The sequence below is a fragment of the Chrysochloris asiatica genome, unplaced genomic scaffold (assembly GCF_000296735.1).
Source record: "Chrysochloris asiatica unplaced genomic scaffold, ChrAsi1.0 scaffold00040, whole genome shotgun sequence".
Classification (NCBI taxonomy): domain Eukaryota; kingdom Metazoa; phylum Chordata; class Mammalia; order Afrosoricida; family Chrysochloridae; genus Chrysochloris; species Chrysochloris asiatica.
In genome coordinates, this window is record NW_006408558.1 from 15,577,023 (window position 1) to 15,597,987 (window position 20,965).

The following is a 20,965-nucleotide window of genomic DNA, read 5'->3' on the forward strand; positions in this document are numbered from 1 at the left end:
TTTATTGTGAATTATGTGATCGTTTACATCCATATGGTGTTCTTGATGGCATCCCAAAAATCTTCTGGTCTTTGGTCATTAATGCCTAATGCATCAAATCTGTTCTTGAAATGGTCTCTGAATTCAGTTGGGATATGTTCAAGGTCATATTTGGCTCCCATGGACTTTGTTTAAATTTTCTTTAGCTTCAAACAGAAAAGTTGCATATTAGCAATTGATCTACAGTTGGCCCCTGGCACGATTGTGGCTGATGATACTGACTGTTTCTTCCCACAGATGTTGTCAGTTTGATTTCTGTGTATTCCATCTGGTGAGATCCACGTGTACCGTCGTCTTTTACGTTGTTTTAAAAAGGTATTCTCAGTGAACAAGGCTTTGGTCTTGCAGAATCCTGTCACGCGAGCTCCAGCATCATTTCTTTTTACCATATTTTCCGATTACTGATCCTTCCTTTTTACTTCCAACCTTCACATTCCAATCACCAGTAATTATCAATACAACATCTTGATTGAATGTTTGATCAATTTCAGACTGAAGAAGTTGGTAGAATTCTTCAATTTCATCATCATTAGCATTAGTGGTTGGTGTGTAAATTTGAATAATAGTTAATAATAAGGGTTAATGAGCTGGACTGCAAAGTCGGTTTGAACTGCAAGATTGGCGATTCACGCTCACCAGCCGCTCCTCGGAAACCCTATACAGGGTCGCTATGAGTCAGCACTGACTCAAAGGCACTTCACAACAACACAGCAATTGAAATATGTCTTACTTGTTTTGGTGGAAAGTAAGGAAAAAGAGGGAGACCCCCCAACAAGATGGATCAGCAGTGGCAGCAGCAGTGGATTGTGTGAGACTGGCGCAGGACCGGCGGTGGGCGGTGTTTCGCTCTGTTGTGCATGGTGTCACGCTGTGAGTCGGAAGTGACTTGATGGCACCTAACAACAACATATTCATTGAATGAGGAAAATCGGAAAGACTAATACTAGTGATTGAAGGCCCTTTTTTTTAACCAAAAACCTATCTCTACATTTCAAAAATAAAGCATTCTAAACAATTGACAAATGTTTACATTAAAACACGCAGAATTTAGATTCACCAGCAGCTATTTGGTTGTTGTTAAGTCAGTTCTGAGGACTCCTAGTGATCCTGTCTGTGTAAGGTTTCCCGAGGAGCGGCTGCTGAGTTTGAACCACTGACCTTGAGGTTCAAACCGACTTTATGGTCAAGTGCGTATCCTACCCTACCTACAGCGCCACATCCGCAATTAGACACGGCAGATACGGGCAAAGAAAGTAAAGTGCATCTTTACAGCATATAATGCAGAAATAATTTATTTAAATGTATCCAAATGTACTCAACATAGTTAGACAGAAATGAAAAAAACATTCCAGTTAAAACATTACGATTTTTCAATACATCGGAGCGACGTTATATGTATGTTTTGATTATTTTAAATCATCTTTCTTGGTAAGTGCCATTGACTCATAGCGACCCTGCATAACGTCTCCGAGGCTATAAATCTTTGTGGAAGCAGAAAGCCTCATCTTTCTCCTGCGGAGTGACTTGAACTGCAGATCTTGTGATTCACGATTCAGTGTGGATCCTGCAGAGTTACTGTGCTCCCATTTTAATTTGGAATATTAATAATTGCCTGGCTCCGCCTGGAGCCTGGTCCCTGTTCTGGGTAACCAGGTACCGGGATAGTTCGTCCTGCCCCTTAGTTCATCCTGCCCCCCATCCTGCTTGCCTTATGATTTATTGTGAATGTTAGAATGACACCCCCCAAGCCACATACATGCTAACCCCCACGTCGCATATGTGGCTAAATTTATCAAGAAGCAGTATAAGTTTTCATCTTGTCTAGATGGATCTGGTGAAAAGAGATGGGGATAAGATACTTATTATTCAATGATGAGTAAAAGTTATCATGATTAATTGCAACTGTAACAATTGTAAAGGTAGAAGTTTATAACAAAAATGGGAGACTAGTTAATCTTACAGTCCAGAAACAAAGGACCCTAGGACCATCAAGGGAGAAGAGCACAATGGATAAGGAATACGGGACTTTATCCAGAGAAGCAGCGGTACCAGTGATGGCGGCAGAGATGGGACATGGAGAAAGGGAGCAGCTGAGGACTCTAGACTCATGGGAAGAGAGGGACTGCGAGCTGGCAGCCAGAAGGCAGACTTGCAGAATGTGCCCTTTTGTGGTTTAAATTATTACATATGCCTGAATGCTTATTAAAAAAAAAGAGCTAAAATGAATAGCTGTTCACCGATGGTTGTTGTTATTATGTGCCGTGGAGTCGGTTCTAACTCATAACGACCCTGTACAGGGTTTCCGAGGCTGTAAATCTGTACGGGATCAGAAAGCCTCATTTTTCTTCGCAGAACAGCTGGTAGTTTCAAACTGCTGACCTTGCGGTTCGCAGCCCAATTCGTAACTGATGGTGTATGGAGGGAATTCTAATCATTGTAATGAAACAAGGAGTATGCTTTGTTGAATATAAAACTGATGATCTGTCCTGTAAACGTTCACTCAATTCACAATAAAAGCTTATTTTAGAAAAAAAAGAAGCAGTATAAAAAGTGCTTGTGGGTTAGAGAGGTCTGTCCACCATGGAATGATCAATGATTCAAAATGAAAAGCACAACATTTACCTAAGATCACAGTTCAGAAGGCAGATGGAACGGAATAAGAACTACAGAGAGGAAGTGGGGTAACTTGCAATCATTGAGATGAAGCACAGTGTGTGATTTGTAGCCTCATAAAACTAATGATCTGCTTTATCAACCTTCACTCTGTTCACAATGGAAACTTACAAAGGAAAGACAGGAAGGTCAGTCAGGGCAGCGGTGGGGCGGGCGGGCGGGCGAGCGGGGTGGGGCGGTACTGTGCAGGGCTGGAATGATGCTCAGCGAGGGCCTCTTTTATATCAGAGGGGTCTGTCCCCACTGATGCTCGCCACATCCCCAGAACCTCCACCCCAATAGCTCCCGTCCCAGTAACCATCCTCAGGGGTAAACCAGGCCACATTCCCAGTAGGCAGAGGTGATTCCGGGGTAGACTTCTCCCCTTTCGTGCGGTCAGAGTAGCCTGTGGCTGGGACACTAAAAGGACTTCAGCGGAGCTTCCTCTTGTGAAGGCTTGGTGATCAACTTCAGAAAATCAACCCATGAAAGCTCTCTGGACCACACAGGTCCAATCTGAAACTGATCGTAGGGACTGAGTTTCGTATGGTTGTGCAGGAAATCGACAGGAATCCTATCAGGGAATGACCACAACAAGCTGAAAGCCCACCAGGCTGAGCAGAGGACCTACGTTTGTGTCCATCTGGCCTTCGGTCGACCGGGTTACCACAGTCCTCATAGCACTCTTGGTGGCATTGCACGATGATGTTGCGAGGCTTGGCCCCATTCACCATGCAGCGCCGAGCCCAAGACCAACGAGCTCAGCCGAGCTCCAACGGGCCCGGAGCTACACGCGCAGGCGGTAGACCAGGGGAACAATGTGTACCTCTGGAAGGTCCCTGCAGGTCCAGTCCTACACTGACCACTGCTTGGTGACTGGGGTCCCAAGCTGCTTCGTGGAGCAGAAAGCCACAAACAGAGCTCAAAGTTGGGGACCATGAGCCCCAATGTCCGATGTCCAAAGATGCAAAGCTAACTGTGGCTGCCTTCCAGGCATGGAGAGCTATGGTCGGTACTGGAATGGTATTCACGGAGATCAGTGCATGGGTGGGGACAACAGATGCTACCCGGACGCATGCAAGGAAAAGGATAAGGAAATATTGGAGGAGTGGGAGTGGGCAGGGAACTCAGGGAGCAGGCCTGACAAAGGTCGCGGCCGTGTGGAGGTCAGGCGGAAGGCAAGGAAAAGGCATAGGGATGCAGATTAAGAAAGCCTCCCCAGAATGGGGTACACATGCAAGGCGAAGATGTTGAACTGGGAGGGATACGGCAGGGTGTGGAATGGGAGTCCCATAATGTGTGATGTGGGTGCTCAGCAATGTCAATGTCATGGGACACACACACCCCACCGCCGTGACCCGAGCGCCCAGTCATATACTAGAGGTCTGGGCCCGAGGAAGAAAGATGAGGCTTTCTGCTTGCGCAGAGTTATAGTTACAGCCTTGGAAACTCTATACAGGGTAGCTCTGAGTCGACAGCCTTTAACAGCACCCTGCTCCCTCTAGTTGTACCCCCAGGTCCCAGGAGTTCCAGCCACATCCCGAGACCCTGTCCCCTCCCAGGCAGCACGTCTCCGTCCCCTTTCCTAGATGGGGAGGGAAGTCTAGTGGATACGATGTGGGCTCCTTGGGCACCTCAGGAGGAAGTTCAGTCCTTGATCTGCAGCCAGAACCTCCAGCAAAGACTGTGCGGAGCATCTCAAAACAGAAATATCTCTGGTCAACATCGACCACCAGAAATCAGAGTCATAAATTCCAAGAAGTCAGGCCTGATTCTGCCATCTGTCCGCCACCCCCCCACCCCACCCCCACTCATCACAAATACCAATTGCGGACGTTATTCTTAAGCCCCAGTGTAGTAAATCAGCGACGCTGTATAGGGTTTTCAAGAAGCGGCTGGTGAGGTTGAACAGCCCATCTTGTGGCTCAAACCGACCTGACAGTCAAGGGCTTATCTTACAACGCCACAAATGGATTCTGAGACTCCGTATAGAGTTTCTGATGTTACAAATCTTGACAGGAGCAGAAAACCTCATCGTTTTCCCATGGAGTGGCTAGTGGGCTTGAACCATCGATTTTATGCTTCTCAGTCCATTGCTAATCTACAGAGCCACCGTGCTCCCACACATATGAGGATACATGCAGAATTACACTACAAAATCATAGAATTTTGCGTTTTATTTCACATTTTCTTCCACTCTATCTAGGTCCTTCTAATGCAAAAGGATCCGTAACTTTCTGTTAGTTCAAGCAGGTACCACCTGGTTCTTCTGGTCTCAGAGTCACGGAGCTGGACGTTCACACGATCCATTCGTCTACTGAACTAATTATACCAAAGTGTCTTCCATTCTCATCTCTCTTATTTCATCTGGACAGGGAGAATTCAATGCTTGCACCTTCGATAGCTGCTCATGAACTTTTTTTTTTTTTTAATGTTTTCTTGTGAATTATGTGATAGTTTACATGGGAGAACATTAGCTTTACAATCATCCTATAGTATATCGTTTCATTGTCATGCTTACAATCCCCTCCACGCACCATCAATTAACCAAAGGGTATACACTGTAAGCCGCGCCCCCCACCCTTGATCCCTCAAAGACTAATGGACAAGCTTACACTGGGCCAGTAGGGAGGACCACCCAGGTGTGGCACACTGAGGGAGTGTTGCAAGATGCTCAGAGTATCTGAAGATCGCTTAGGATCTGGATATATATGGAATTACCTATTTTGAGATAAATAAATAAAGTAAGAAAGGAAAAGGCATTAGGCTTGGAGTTGAAGCCCTTGGGCTGAACAGTTAGGAGAAAGAGGATAAGTTGACCCCCAAACTAGCTTCCCTTGGAGTGAAATCAGAAACATTTCTTTCGGTGACAAAGAGTTTGTGATTAAAGCCAACGACAAGAAGGCAACTGCCTTGGTCATCTCCGACCCCTGTGCACGTACAACGACAGCTGTCTGTACGCTAACGCCACCGCAAACCACGACTGCGGTGCAGCGGACGAAGGCCAAGCCCGCAGCAGCCAGAACAGAGAAGAGCGGAGAGAAAGAACAGACGGTGCGGAAGGGAAGGAGGGCTTGACCGGCGGAGAAAGGACTCCGACCAGATCCAGGGAGCCCCGCCGTGGCCTGGAGGAGGTAGCAGCCCAATTCGCGCGCTGAGGAATGGCCCAGGACAACCTGGTGGAAGCCAAGTGGGCGGAGGTTGCCCGCACCATGTAGGAACCGATGAATTACCAGGAGCAGGAGAGCCCGCAGGAGTAAGCGCCGAGTACACGAGCTACCCCGCCCAGCTCGCCTGCGAGGGCGGCAGCAGCTGCGTGGAAGAGGGCGTGGGGCGGGGCCACTGTGAGAGGGCCGGCTGACAGCCGACCCAAAGAGAGAACAAGGGGATGGGGGGAGGGGTGCTGATCGTGTGGGCTGAGTCGCAGTAATGGTAGCGGGGCGTGACTGACAGTGTGGGGCGGGACCACGAGGAGAGTAGGGCGGGGCTGGCAACGTGGGGCGGGGCCATGGTGAAAGAAGGGCAGGGATGACATTAGGGTGGAGCCACTGGGAGTACTGACAGAATGTGGGGCGGGTGAGAACCGGGTGAAGAGTGCTACCCCTGACAGAGAAAGCCAAGGCGGACGTAGGGGAGCGTTGAAGATGCCACCACGCCTTAGTACTCCCGAGAACTGAGTACCGCTCGCTCAGGGTCCACTCTGCACCCACCTAGGGGAGGGAGGTGGCATCTCAACCACGAGGTCTTTTCACCTGTGCCATAGGTACCTGAATGAGCTTCCCTGGTTCCACGAACTCTGACCAACAAACTGTCCCAGGCCAGAGACCGGAATCAGAGGATGCACAATGAGGACATCATCCATGGCAAGGACATGTGGACAGTAGGAAGCCGAGGACTGATGAGTTTCAGGCCATGTAGACGCAGGACTGGGGATAGGCAGGTCGAGGGTCACTGTCGGACACCCATAGCACGTGGTTTTCTCATCTTCTCCATCTAGAACCCCTGCATCATGTTCCAGTTTCTTTACAAAGCTAGTCGTTATTTCCGTGGAGTTGGGGGCCAGGGAACACTTCCCGGGTTGGCTTCAATTTGATGAACTTGACCTTTGCTTATGGATGCAGTTGCTCAAAATACCAATTGAGAGGGAAGGAATCTTCATATCAAGGATCAAGCCTTTCCCCTCAGTTCACAGGGTTGATACGGTGGGCATTTGGCTACCTAAAATGGGGAGGGGGAGAGGGGGCTATAAAGACACAAAGTGGCTGGCTTACAAGTATTCAAGAGGCAGTTTAGTTTCAGAGTGGGGGGGAAGGCATGTAGAATCCTCACTGAATAGTTTTCATCTTGCCTAAAGGGATCTGGTGAAAGAAGATGGGGATAGGATTCTTTTGATTAAATTGTGAATAATTGTTATCATGACTAATTGCTTTTGTAACAAAAGATGGGGAGTAGTTAGTTATTCTTACATTCAAGGAACAGAGGACCCTAGGTCCACCAAGAGGGAACAACATGAGCAGAATGTGGGAACCTAACCAGAGTAGCAGAGATGGAGGCAGAGAAGATGGCATGGAGAGGTAGAGCAGCTGAGGACACTAGACTCAAGGAAAGACAAAGACTGTGTGTTGGCAGCCAGGAGGCTGGCTTGCAACATGTGTCCTTTGGTTGTTGAAACAATTGTATATTCCAAGTAGTTTTGTGTACAAAATAAAGAGGGAATAGAAGCAAATACTGTTAACAAATGGTACATGGAGGGGATTATCATTGCAGTGAAACAAAATATGATTGATTGGCTGAGTGCAAAACTGATGCTCTGCCACGTAAACTATCACTCAATTCACAATAAAAGCTTAAAAAAAAAAAAAGAGTGACTTAATTGTTTCTCCATGGGTAGCATCTATTTAGGTAAGAAGCAATAATTTTTTTTTCTTGGTTTTTTTTTTTTTTTAAGGTACCATGTGGTTATCTTTAATTGTATCGAATCTTGTCACATCACATATGCTGACACAAAACTTGCTAGTCAAGTTCTGATCATCAAGCCATCGAAGCTAGGTCAAATGGGTGCTATTTGCAAGTTTGGGCATTCTTGCATGCCTCCCCCCGATTTCAGATCAGCTGGACACTTCATTCTCAGCTGTAGTCCGCAGTGGTGAGGTCAGTGTCCCTGGACTCAGGAGTTCCCAAGTCTCCCCAAACTTCAGACCATCCAGCCCTTCCTCTTCTCTAGCTCATCTCAAGGTCGACAGGAGTCTATAGAACATGGTGGAACTCAGCCCATATCTTCATTGTTGCTTTTCCCCCACTTCCACTCACAAGTAGACCAATGTGGTCACCAGTGAGCTTACACATCTGCTCGTGTGTTCCCTTTGAGTTTCCGTTTTGGAAGGGGGGTTTCCTAAAGGGTCTTGATGGCTCCCAGGCGAACAGTTTGCTTGTTCTTGTAATAGCCAAAGAATCCACATTTTTTCTTTTTCTTTTTTTTCCTGCTGGTCTTTCTTTCAAGAAGTATCTTCTGTTCCTCTGGCTGCTCTGGGTTGGTCTGCATGTCCTTCCAGGTGGGAACGTCCCACCTCAGAAGATTCTGGATGGGGCTCAGGATTTCATATAAGGTCCTATACTCTACAAAGGCTCAACATGAAGCCTACTTCACTGGACAAATTCTAGAACCTTTTAGGTGTTCCAGTCCATTATAGACTGAAGAAAAAGTCTTACAAATGTTCTGTAGTCATGTTTCCTGATAATCTTTTTGATCCCCCTCAGATGTCTATTTTACATATAGTAGGCAGGGGAAACAAATATCCACAAGACAGTCAAGCACCTTAACATTATTCCCCCCCCCTTTACCCACTCAGGTGGTGTCTCAATCCTGTATCACAGAGCCCTATTGTTCCAAGTTTGAGTTGTTGTTGTGAAGTGCTGTCGAGTCAATTCCGACCCATAGCAACCCTGTATAGGGTTTCCAAGGAGCAGTTGGTGAGCTTGAACTGCCGACCTTGCAGTTCAAATGGCTTTGCAGTCTGGCACATTAACCCACAGTGCCACACCAGGACTCCAAGGTTGAGTTGTTGTTGTTGTTGTTAAGTGCCATTGAGTCGGTTCTGACCCATAGCGACCCTGTACAGGGTTTCTGAGGGTGTAAATTTTTATGGGAGTAGAAAGCCTCATCTTTCTTCCGCGGAGCGGCTGGTAGTTTCAAACCGCTGACCTTAAGGTTCGCAGCCCAATTCGTAACCACTACGCTACCAGAGCTCCTTCCAAGGTTGAGTACACATCCCTATTTACCTCTGTCCCATTTAGCCCATGCAAATTACTTAAGTGTTTTCCTATCTTCTTTGTTCTTCCCCTACTCTCCCTCCTTCTTGTGTATTGCCCTCCCCTTGCGATGGGGTCCAAGGAAATGCTGCCCCGTAAACAGTGTTCTCTATGATATTGAGGGAACAGCATCCTTCTCATTTATCCAGCACCCCACACGGTGCTGTAGGATCAACACTGGACTGCTAACCACAAAGTCAGCAGTTCAAACCCACCAGCTGCTCCTTGCAAACCCTATACAGGGTAGCTATGAGTCAGAACCGACTCGATGGCACTTAATAATAACAACACCCCAACCAAACCCAAAACAGCTCAGTTGGTTTTTTTTTTTTGTTTTTTTTTGGTTAACACCTTGATAGGTTGTTGTTGAGGTGAATCAGAGAGGGTCTTGGAATCCAGTTTATAATTTATGAATTTCAAACCACCTGCAAATGCGTTTGGAGGCTCCATTGCCTTAAGCAGGTAGTTTTAATAAATATACAATAAATATTTAATAAATGTGGCATTGTAATATAAGTGCTGAACCACAAGATTGTTTTAAACCACAAGGTCAGCAGTTCAAACTCACTAGCCGCTCCTCCACAATCTTATACAGGGTCTCCATGGGTCAGAACCAACTCAATGACACTTAAAAACAACACAAATATATATTCAGTACATGGGAGGTTTTCTTTTAAAACAAACAAATGATACCAACTGCATGGAGTCTTGGTGTGGAGCTGTAGGGTAAGCACTAGACTGCTAGCAATGAACTAAACACGAGATTGACAGTTCAAACCCACCACCTGCTTCTTGGAAACCCTGCACAGGGTTGCTATGAATCGGAACAGACGGCTCTTAACAACAATAACAAATGTATAGCAAGTCGAATACAGAACTGAAGTATGTGTAAGTTTTTTCTTTTATGGGGAAGATGTTGTAGAGGGTCTTCTAGCCCCTTCCCTGGTGCCCATGAGCTGGACAACTTTGGACAAACCCCTTTCCCTCTCTAGTTCTTATTTTGCTCATTTGAGAATAAGGGTTTTAAGAAAATCTTATCAGAGGCCCCATCCAACTCTAGAAATCGGAGCCCAGTCATTTCAAAGGAATTGGAATAACTCGGTCCATTTTCACACAAGCTTTGTTATTGGGGGCTCTCTGTGATTCAAAGCCATCAGTCACTCCAACTAAGAAAGATATGGCTGTCTGCTTCCGCAAAGGTAACAACCAAGGAGAGACAGTTCTACTTTGTCCTAAGGGTCACTGTGTGTAGTAATTAGTCCTGTGGCACTGGATTTTTGCACTTGTCCATTTTACCAAGGAGGAAACTGAGTCGTTCACAGAGGTTTCCCAGTTTTCATTTTGCCATAATCCGTGGCGATTTCTGGGCTGGCTAGCCTCTTATGAGAAAAATAATCCTTATGGGGGGAAATAAGGAACCCTGGTGGTCTAAGGATTAAAGTGGTCAGCTGCTAACTGAAAGTTCAGCCGTCAAACCCACCAGTTGCTCCAAGGGAGAAAGGTTAGGCAGTCTGTTTTCATAAAGGCTGATGTTGTTAAGTGTTAACCCTATTGGACAATTCTACTCTATCTTGGAATGGAGCTGTAGGATAAAGCGACCAGAAGATTGGCGGTTCAAACCCACCAGTTGCTCAGCAGAAACCCTCTACAGGGTGGCCGTGAGTTGGAACCGATTGGTGGTGGTTGGTGGTGATGTGCCGTGGAGTCGGTTCTGACTCATAGTGATCCTGCACAGGGTTTCCGAGGCTGTAAATCTTTATCATGCTGGTGGTTGTATTTGACACATGACAACACTATGTGTAAATCTTTATGGGAGCAGAAAGCCTCATCTTTCTCCCACGGAACAGCTAGTAGTTTCGAACTTCTGACCTTGCAGTTCGCAGCCCAATTCGTAGCCACAATGCTACCAGAAGCGATTAGATGGTGCTAAACAACAACACATAGTGTCGTCATGTGTCGAATACAACCACCAGCATGATGTGGAGGGAAATGGGTTCTGTCGAAGCAGAAGTCTTGGGGGAAATAACGCCGGTTCTAACAGGTTCCAGCAGAGTCCTGGTGGAGAGCTGTGGGTTAATGTGCTGCATTGCAAGGTCGGCAGTTCAAGCTCACCAGCTGCTCCTCGGAAACCCTATACAGGGTCACTATGAGTCTTAGGCACTTAACAACAACAACAATCAGTTCCAGCAACAACTTTGTGCTCCAGGCCAGACCTGGTTCAGTAGTGTTCAAGGCCCCAAGCTTTATTGTGATGCTGATTTGGGGGTAGAATTTTTACCAACACCCAGAAGTTCTCTCCAAATCATTCTCAACCAGGTGGCTATTGATGTATGCCACTGTTCAGTGGGCAAAATGCTAAGAAAGTCTGACTCCCACTGTGCAAAGACAGGCAATGGAGCCAAAGGACATTGCCTTCATTCTGGGCTGGGGGCTTAGCAATGATGATAAATGCTCTGCTTCACCCCCACCAGGCAGCAACCTCCATGTGCTGGAACGAAAGAGGGAAACCCCAGAAAAGGATTGTGAAAAAAAGCTCAGCTAATGTTCAATTCAAAATGAGGCCACAAGCCCAGTCCTTCTGGCATTTGAGTCCCAGACCCTTGGGGACCTGTGTGGCTTGAGCCAGGCAGTGGTGGTAACCTGGACCTTTACCAAGCTGCTTACACCCTTCACAGGAATCCCTAGCTATTTCTCCCCAGGACCAGTCAGCCAGCTCAGCCCTGCCAGGACCACATCACAAGAAGCCTCGAAAGATGAAAATCAGGCCAAAATAACACATTGGAGATTGAGGGTGTCGAGGAAAATGCCAGGCATAGCCCCCAGCAGCATTCTGTCTGACCAAGAGCAGGACCCCTACCGCAGGGCTACACTGCCTCACAAAATCCTCCACGTAGTATAGCCTTTATTTGCAAGCCTGACTGCAGGAGTTCGAATCCCAGCTTCACCACAGTGCCATTTTTGTGGACCTCCATTGCTCATCTGGAGTCCTGGTGTGGCGCTGTAGGATAAGCACTGGATTGCTAAACGACAAGGAGTCAGGATAAGCACTGGCATGAGATCAGTTTGAACTCAAACCCACCAGCTGCTCCTCAGACATCCAATACAGGGCCCCTGGATGAGTCAAAAGGACTCCATGGTACTTAACAGCAAGCTGCTCGTCTGTGAAATAGGAGGAAATAGAACATATGAAGAGACCTGTGAAATTTCAGGCCAGAACCACCACAGTGTCCCCAGGAGCCTGCTCCAGCAGAAGTGTGTGTGTGTGTGTGTGTGTGTGTGTGTGTGTGTATTGGGGGTGGGGTGAAGAAGTGGGAGTGAAGGTTTCAGCCACAGCTGCAGCCCCCAACCCGCAGCTCTTGAGGTACGCCCTCCAGCGTAGTCGCTGCTCTCCTTCTGGGTGCCCTGCATTTATCCGGGTCCTTTCCAATTTAACGCTGCAAGAGAGGGTAATTAAGTTTAGTAGGAGCCGACATCGATTTAAATCTCTCGGGGAAGTCATTAGATTTAACAGAAGCTACGACTTTCTGAACCAAGACAAGCAGTGTAGGGGTGCCTGGTCGCGAAAGCCTTTGAAAAAATGTGGATTTGTAAAGCCTTTCCTGGAAAGTCTCTGCGCGCGGTCATTAACGCCTTTCATCCAGCGCTCGCTTTTGGCCTCACCTCATTGAAATTCATCAGGCCACGTTGGCTCCTCCCACCCCGATCTCTCCACCGTGCGCCGTCCCATCGCATTTGCGCTGGGCCACAAGGGCTTTCCCTCAAAACCAACCTCTGGGGCCCCCCATCCACTCCCACTGCCGGGTGGAGTCTATTCTGAGTCATACCAACCCTGTAGAACTGAGTAAAACGACCCCATAGGGCTTCCCTGGCTGTTATCTTAATTTAAAGGGGAAAACTGCCACGTCTTTCTCTCAGAGTGGACTGATGGGCTGGAACAACCCCAGCAAAGCGCTTTAACGACCCCGCCACTAACCAGAGAAGGAGTTTGTGTTAAACGCAAAGCGCTCAGAAAGAACCTTTCCCAACCCCCGTCCCCCGCGATCTTTGGGCTTTTTTTCCCCTCGGAGCTTTGGTGTGTGAGGCGCAGGTTTGCATGAAACAATCGACTGAGTGTCCGGATTTCTGCCCAACCCGGCCGTGCCCTTCACTTGTTTCTCTGTTCCCCACTCTCTCCCCTCCACCCTACGTAGATCAGGACCCCCGACCGAGCTACTTTCTCTGTCCTGGTAGACTGCGTGCCCCAAGCATTCAGGGACCCAAAGACCCTATGAAAAAGACATAAATCAAAACAAAACAAAAAAAAAACAAATCCATCGCTATTATTGGGTTTTGTCCCCAGATGACAAAGAACTGCCCTATAGGGTTTCCAAGGTTGTCATCTGTATGGAAGCAGACTGCTTCATCTTTGTCCCCAAGAGCGGTTAGTGGGTTGGAACCTCTGACCTTTCGGTTAGCAGCCTAGCGCTTAACCACTGTGCTACTAGGGCTTCTTATGAAGGGATCTACAAAAACACAAAAAGACCCTATCCTGCCTCCCTCCCCCCCTGAGTCCAGGCCCGAACTGTGAAGTGGGGTAAAAGGAAACCACAACCCAGAGCATGCAAGCCCACCGTGCCCCGAAGGTCGTCTTCACAATGACAACCTCCAGGTTCACCTCCGGGGGCCCGGGACAGGGACCAGAATCCCGGGGAGCGCAGAGATCATGCCGAACCTGGAGCCGGAGCGCCCCCTAGCGGCGGCGCGCCCGAGGCGTGCCCATTGTTTCAGAGTGGCGGTAGATCGCGCCTGGCTGGCTCCCCGTCGGTGACAATTTCCGAGGAGAAAAGGGCTCGCGCAAAGATGAAGCTGGGAAGCATGAGAGGGTCGGAACTGCAGAGAGAGACTCTAACAGACAGTTTTTAAAGTCTGGGAATGTGTTGGGGACTAGGGACAGTTCGGGGCGGGGGCTACGGGTGGACTGTTAGGGGAGGGGACCTTAAAGTCGGATCCAGGCTGTTCCGGACCAAGGATGAGAAAAGCAAAACTCAATGACGTCTATCTCCTCTTCTAGGATTCTTGCCCCGGCTCTGCTGGCACCCCGCGCCCCGCGCCCAGCGCATCCCTGGGCAGTGGCCGGGCTCGGCGGTCCAAGTTCGCACTTTGTCAAATCTAACGCCCCAGACCGGATGGCTCAGCCTCCCGCCTGCAGGGAGGAGCTCCCCAGACCCTCTCGCGATCCGGGCCTCCTCCTCCCCGCAATCCCGGCGGCTGGGGCGGGGTCACCAGGAAGGAGGCGGGGGCGGGGTGTGAGTGGGTGTGTGCGGGGGGCGGGGGTCTGATGTAATCCCGATAAGAAATGCGCGGGTGTCGCGGGCATTTGCACCCCCCGGCTGATAAGGCGAGCTATATAAAGCCACTGCCCGTGCCGCCGCACCGTCGGAGCAGGAGCGCAGCGCGCCCAGGATTCCCGAAGCGCGCGGTTGCTTCGAATCTCCCTGCAGTTCCACTCCGCACGCCCAGTCCAGCCCGCAGCGCCTCCAGCCACCCGGAGCCGAGGGAGGTGCCATGTGGAGCGCTCTAAGCAGGCACACCCTGCTCGGCGCCCTGGCCCTGACCGGCCTCTGGCTGGCTGCAGCCGGGCGCCCGCTGACTTTCTCGGATGCTGGACCGCACGTGCACTACGGCTGGGGTCAGCCAGTCCGCCTGCGGCACCTGTACACTGCCAGCCCACACGGCCTCTTCAGCTGCTTCCTACGCATCCGCGCCGACGGCACCGTGGACGGCGCGCGGGGCCAGAGCGCGCACAGTGAGTGCCCGCCGGGTCCCCACTGTTTCCTGTCCCTGCACCCCTCTCCCCAACTTCCCATGGCTCCTGTAAACCCCGATTCCCGGGAACTCCTCCACGTTCCGCTGTCTCCCCAGACCCCCGACAGCGCGCGGAGCGAGGGAGGGAACAGTGATTTAGGGACGACGACATCCACGCGTTGCGCGCCAGTGGGCCTCGGCTGCAGTTTCTTGCTTTCCTTGTGCGCAGGTTTGCTTGAGATCAAGGCGGTGGCACTGAGGACCGTGGCCCTCAAAGGAGTGCAGAGCGCGCGCTACCTCTGCATGAGCGCCGACGGCCAGCTGCAGGGACTGGTAGGTGTCCCTATAGGGCGGGACGCGCCAGACCCACGCCTGGCCCGGGCGGGAGCGGAGGGAAGGTTCTGGATGAAATCCAAAATTGCTTCGCCTCCATCCCCCGGAGGAGGAGATTACAAGGGCGGATTAAGCTCTATGCGACTCCTTCCCACTCCCACCACCCCCCTCCACGGAAGTGGGTAAAGGCTGCTGTAACCCGAGAGCTGATGAAGGCCATGTTTACATTTCCAACTGAACCCTAAACCGGCCCCGCGCCGGGAGGAAGCCATTATCCGCTTCCTTTGATATTAAACAGGAAAACCCACCTCTGCCTATTCAGCCTCAGCCTGTGTGTGGGTGGTCTCCCTCCGTTTCCCACCCTGTGGTTGAGACTGAGAAGGAAAAAGGGGTTGTATATTCCCTCATAACTTGGATTTTAACAACAACAACAACAAAAGATATGTTTCAAACAGATCAGGCACGTAGGAGATTGACTAGAATTTTTCAAATTCATTTCTTAACATATAACGAACAAATTAAATTAATTTTAGTGGAGACGTTTCCCTCTTATTTGGACTCATCTGTATAGGAATCCTTTTTTGGGGCGGGGGAGGAACTAAGGGGGGGAGGTGTACATGGAGTCTCCCCAGGTGGTGCCAACGGTTAGCACTCTACTGCTATCCCAAAAGATTGGTGGTTAGAATCCAACCAGAGGCGCCTCGGAAGACAGGCCTGGCGATATGCTTTTAAAACCCTGTGTAGTAGTTCTGCTCTCCGCTTGGGGTCGCCATGAGTCCTGATCCACTCCACGGCAGCTAACAACAACGTGGGGGGGGCGGGGAGAGCCCGAGAGGGGTGCTGGGGAAGACGCAGGTAACCACACAGGCTGGGCCTCTGGTCCTAGGGAAACAAAGGCGAGTCCAGGGGAGTTCAAAGGAACAAGCGTTTACCCACCCCCCACCCCCCACCCCCGCGCGGGGCCGCAGGAGCTGAAATCCCGGCCCCACCCCACCCCCCACGCAGCCCGGCTCGGATTGGGGGCGCGCGAATGGAGGGGCCAGCGGCAGGGGTGGGAGAGGCCCCGCTTCCAGGCGTGCTAGCCTACCCCGCCTCCCTCCCGCCCCGCACGCAATCAACCCTTTGTGAACCACAGCGCCAAGCTTTCTAGTGTCTTAAAATTGTTTTTGTGCCTCCGACGGGCATTTTATTCAAAGTCCCTCCGCTTCAAGTTTTATGACTGAGGCTTGTGTGAAAGGAACCAAAGAATGGAGGTGATGCGGCGGCGCACTAAAAGCCTCTGCCTAGAGCCACTCCAAACCCGCAGCGGCTACTTTTGTTAGGTTGACGTTTACTTATGACAGGGTCGCGCGCTAATGGTGGCCCGGGATGGAGGGTTTAACCCAACCTCCTTCCTTAATCCATAGGAGGGAGGGTGGGGAGGGGGAGAGGGGGCTCTCGTCACCTAACACCCGTTCCTTATCGCCCAATTCAGCCTCTGGATCCCGTGGGCGTGGCTTAGCAAAAATCGAGGGTTTTTTTTTTTTCCCCCTGAACCGAAATTCCACATCTTTAAAAAAAAAAAACCCTGCGTCCAAAATCATTTCACTTTCTGTATGGAGAAAGCCTTTGGTGCTAATTTCTCCCTCTCTCCTCCAAAGCATTAACAGATTAAATTTAGAGGTCACAAGGGGATTTTACTTCCGTTGTTTATCTATGAATTGGCATTTTAGTTTGGAAATTCAGAAGAGGTCATTCTTGCTGCCCTGTCTTTGTGGTGGCTTTGTCCCTGAGTCCTGAGGAATGTGTGGTTGCATCATTGGATTTATCACAGCCTTATCAACCCATCTCATCCACCTGTAGTTCAGTGACCTCTTAAACTTGGGACAGAAATGAAGTTGGGTGCTTCCTGGGGTTATATGCACCGCCCAGCCCTCCTGGGCTCCCCTGGCTTTAGTGCCTGGAGATAGGGCTGGCTCATTGGCACCTCTCCCTTCCGTGGACCCCCCCAAACTTGTTACCAGAGTTGATTCTGACTCAGACGAGCAGAGAACTGCTCTATAAGGTTTCCTTTAGGAGAGCAGACAGTCTTGTCTTTCTCCCAAGGAGCAGATGATAGGTTTCAATGGCCAATCTTCGTTAGCAGCCAAGCGTTTAATCCAAGGAGCTCTGGTAGCGTAGTGGTTGCGAACCGGAAGGTCAGCAGTTCAAAACTACCAGCTGTTTCGCAGGAGAAAGATGAGGCTTTCTGCTCCCATAAAGATTTACAGCCTGGGAAACACTGTACAGGGTCGCTATGGGTCGGAACCGACTCCACAGCACACAACCATCAATCAACTGGGCCCTTACAATGTTTAAAGCCTGTAATCTTTACAGAGGAATTTTAGTGTGGTGCATAGAATAAGCACTGGAATGCTAACTTAAAAGTCGGAGGTTCAAACCCACCAGCCACTCCTTGGAAACCTATACCCAGTCGCTACGAGTAGGAATTGACTTAGCAGCAACAATCTTAAAGAAGTAGTTTGTCACATTTTTTCTCTCTTGGAGGGACTACTGGATTTGCAATTTGCACCTTTGGGTTAGCAGCCCAGTGCTTAGTCAATGCGCCACCAAAACTCTTTCTTAGGCTGCAATTGTCCTAGAACCAGGGTTTCTCTCATCAAGCATTTCCAGCCACCAGTAGGTGTGGCCTCTTTGGAGGCCTTGGGCTGCTATTATCTTGATATACCAGGCAGGCTCATAACAGAAGGGGTGCCTACAGGGTTTATAACGGCATCAGATGAGAAATCCCCACAATCCTGTTCTGGGTCTGGATGAAGAATGAATACATTCATCTGCACATGTTTTTCTGATTAAGTAATCGCGGACTCAGCCGCTCTGCAAGGAGCTCTGGTAGCATAGTGGTTAAACGAATCGAGCAGTTAGAAACTACCAGCTGTTCCGCTAGAGAAAGATGAGGCTTTCTGCGCCGGTAAAGATTTACAACCTCGCTGTGAGTCAGAACCAACTCCACTCCACGGCACATAACCACAGCCATCAACAGCAGCTCCACAGCATGCAGGTTCAAGTGGGGAACTCTAGAGGGCGCTTCTTAGTGTTTGCAGTGAAGGAATGGGATGGGGCCGTGTACGCATGCCTGTCTTTGTGCTGTTTGTTCTAGACATGAATCGATTTAATGAAAAATATTAAGGACTCGGGTAGCATGGTGGTTACGATTCTGGCTGCTAACTCAAGCTTAGCAGTTCGACACTACCAGCTGTTCCGTCGGAGAAAGATGCGGTTTTCTGCTCCAGTAACAAATTGTTGTTACGTGCCGTGGAGTCAGTTCTGACTCATAGCGATCCTATACGGGGTTTCTGAGGCACTAAATCTTTATGGGAGCAGAAAGCCTCATCTTGCTCCCGTGTAAGAGCTGGTAGTTTCAAACTGCTGACCCTGAGGTTAGCAGCCTGATTCGTAAATACTACGCTACCAGAGGAGTCCCGGTGTGGCGCTGTGGGTTAATGCGCCAGACTGCAAAGCTGTTTGAACTACAAGGTCGGTGGTTCAAGCTCACCAGTTGCTCCTTGAAACCCTATACAGGGTCACTATGGGTCGGAACCGACTCATCGGCACTTAACAACAACAACAACACTTAACTATGTAGATGAGTTCAGTGACTTTGTAGGACAAGAACTGGACTGTGAACCACAAGGTCAGAGGTTCCAGCTTCAAAAGCCCATGAGTGGGAGAATGATGAGGTTTTCTGCTCCTGTAAAGATCTGTTGTTAAGTGTAACCAGGTTGATTCCAACTCATAGCAACCCTGTATAGGGCTTCCAAGGGAGCAGCTGGTGAGCTTGAACTGCCGACCTTATCCTATAGCACATTGGGTTGTTGTTGTTGTTAACAGCCATTAAGTCCATTCTGACTACTAGTAACCCTGTATAGGTTTGTGCTACATGCATAAAATACATGTAGTATACACATTACCATAGGAGCTCTGGTAGCATAGTGGTTACGAATCAGGCTGTGAACCTTAAGTTCAGCAGTTCGAAACTACCAGCCGCTCCGTGGGAGAAAGAGAAGAGGAGGCTTTCTGCTCCCGTAAAGATTTACAGCCTCGGAAACCCTGTACAGGGTGGCTATGGGTCGGAACCGACTCGACGGCACATAACAGCAACAATAATTGTTGTTGTTGTTGTTAAGTGCCGTCGAGTCGGTTCCGACCCATAGCGACCCTGAACAGGGTTTCCGAGGCTGTAAATCTTTATGGGAGCAGAATGCCTCATCTTTCTCCCACGGAGCAGCTGGTAGTTTCGAACTGCTGACCTTGCGGTTTGCAGCCCGATTCGTAACCACTGCGCTACCAGAGCTCCTTAATATAGAGTATATATTGTTAAGTATTTTAACGCCTGGAAGTGATACTTACACATTGACAATAGTGGTTGGTGGCAGACCTTAGTGACAGTCTGTAGCATAAATAAATGTCCACTGTTTTCCCTCTGCTGCTTGGGGGTCAGACCCGCGCATGCCTCCTGACCACAGCCTGCGTGTTCTCTCTGCAGCCCCAGTACTCGGCAGAAGACTGTGCCTTTGAGGAGGAGATCCGGCCTGATGGCTACAACGTATACCTGTCTAAGAAGCATGGGTTACCTGTGTCCCTGAGCAGTGCTCGGCAGAGGCAGCTGTATAGAGGTAGGGGCTTCCTGCCCCTGTCCCATTTCCTACCCATGCTGCCTGAGGAGCCTGTGGAACCTGAGGATGACTTGGAATCTGTCTTCTCTTTGCCTCTGGAAACCGACAGCATGGATCCCTTTGGAATTGCCTCCCCCCTGGGGCTGGTCAAGAGTCCCAGCTTTCAGGAATGACTGAGGCTCTGCCCTACCCCCACCCCAACCCCCGGGGGCCAGGACCTGGGTTGTGGGGCCCCTGCAATGTGTGCTTGGGCCACAAGTGTATGAGAACATTCCTAGGTCCTTGTTCTAGTTAGCTTTAGGAAGAAACCATAGAGAGTGTACCTATCTGGAATTGTACATTGGTTGTACCCATTTGTAGCAGATAGATTTGTATGATCATGAAATCCTAAGCCCAGCTGCTGTCCGAGTACCCCACCCCACACCCTTAACCATGGACAATTTGGTGTGCTGCCCAGGTTCTGCTTGAATACCCCCACTGATGGGGAACTCATTCCCCTGCGGGGACAATGTTATACTATGCTGAAACTGTTTGTCATTCTCTCCCATCATCTCCAGCAGGGGTAGCCAGCAAAAGAATAGCAATTATTTTAAACTCATGTACGAGCTCTGTGAAATGCCAGGTAAAACTGACTTCAACTCTTAAACCTATGTGAAAATTGGACTCAACCCCAAGCCACTTGGGCCTCCCGAAGCACCTCTAGGCCAGGACTGAGCTGGAGTGGGTTTGATCCGCCAGCTCAGGAGCTGAGGAAGCACAGAGCCCTCCCCATTGCCAGCCCAGCTAAATCATGTTCAGCTGGGGCTGGGCTGAACAAACTGTTCCAGTCGACTTCTTGGTAATTTGTCCCAGGGCAGCTAAGATGGTCTGACTTTTGATACCTCTTGAAACACAGTACCCTGTTCATATCCAACTTCCTTGCCCAAGCTCGGGGCTAGGTCCCTAAAGGTGGATAGTCAGCCCCTGTCCCTACCGCCGATGACTTGATTCCGGATTTCCAGTGAATCCCATGGGCCCAGGTTGTGTGGATTTCATGTGAAGGACCCTGGGTGGTCCAGCCCTGCCGCACTCCACCCCTCCCCAGCTCTCCCACGCCCCGTCAGAGCTCTCCTGTCTTAAGAGCTGTGGGTCTTCATCTGTAAAGAACATGTCTCTGTTTTGAGGTTTGCCCACTTCTCTCCACACTGTGGGTC

At 49.6% G+C, this 20,965-nt stretch overlaps 1 protein-coding gene across 1 annotated transcript; it reads left to right on the top strand.

Moving 5' to 3' along the window:
• Window positions 1–3,423: 3,423 nt before the first annotated feature.
• Window positions 3,424–19,945, top strand: LOC102840815 (POU domain, class 3, transcription factor 3-like). The gene is made up of 8 exons (XM_006861044.1): window positions 3,424–3,493; window positions 5,910–6,035; window positions 13,649–13,774; window positions 14,051–14,130; window positions 14,189–14,285; window positions 14,378–14,785; window positions 15,014–15,117; window positions 19,643–19,945. Exons 1-8 carry the CDS (start codon window positions 3,424–3,426, stop codon window positions 19,943–19,945), a joined length of 1,314 nt encoding a protein of 437 aa, XP_006861106.1.
• The last annotated feature ends 1,020 nt before the right edge of the window (window positions 19,946–20,965 follow it).

Excerpts from the sequence above, each read along its gene's own strand:
- LOC102840815 (XM_006861044.1), top strand. The coding sequence starts at position 3,424 with ATGCAGCGCCGAGCCCAAGACCAACGAGCTCAGCCGAGCTCCAACGGG. Across the intron at positions 3,494-5,909 it reads CGGAGCTACACGCGCAGGCG|GAACCGATGAATTACCAGGA; the intron begins GTAGACCAGGGG and ends CGCACCATGTAG. Across the intron at positions 13,775-14,050 it reads CCCATTGTTTCAGAGTGGCG|GATTCTTGCCCCGGCTCTGC; the intron begins GTAGATCGCGCC and ends CTCCTCTTCTAG.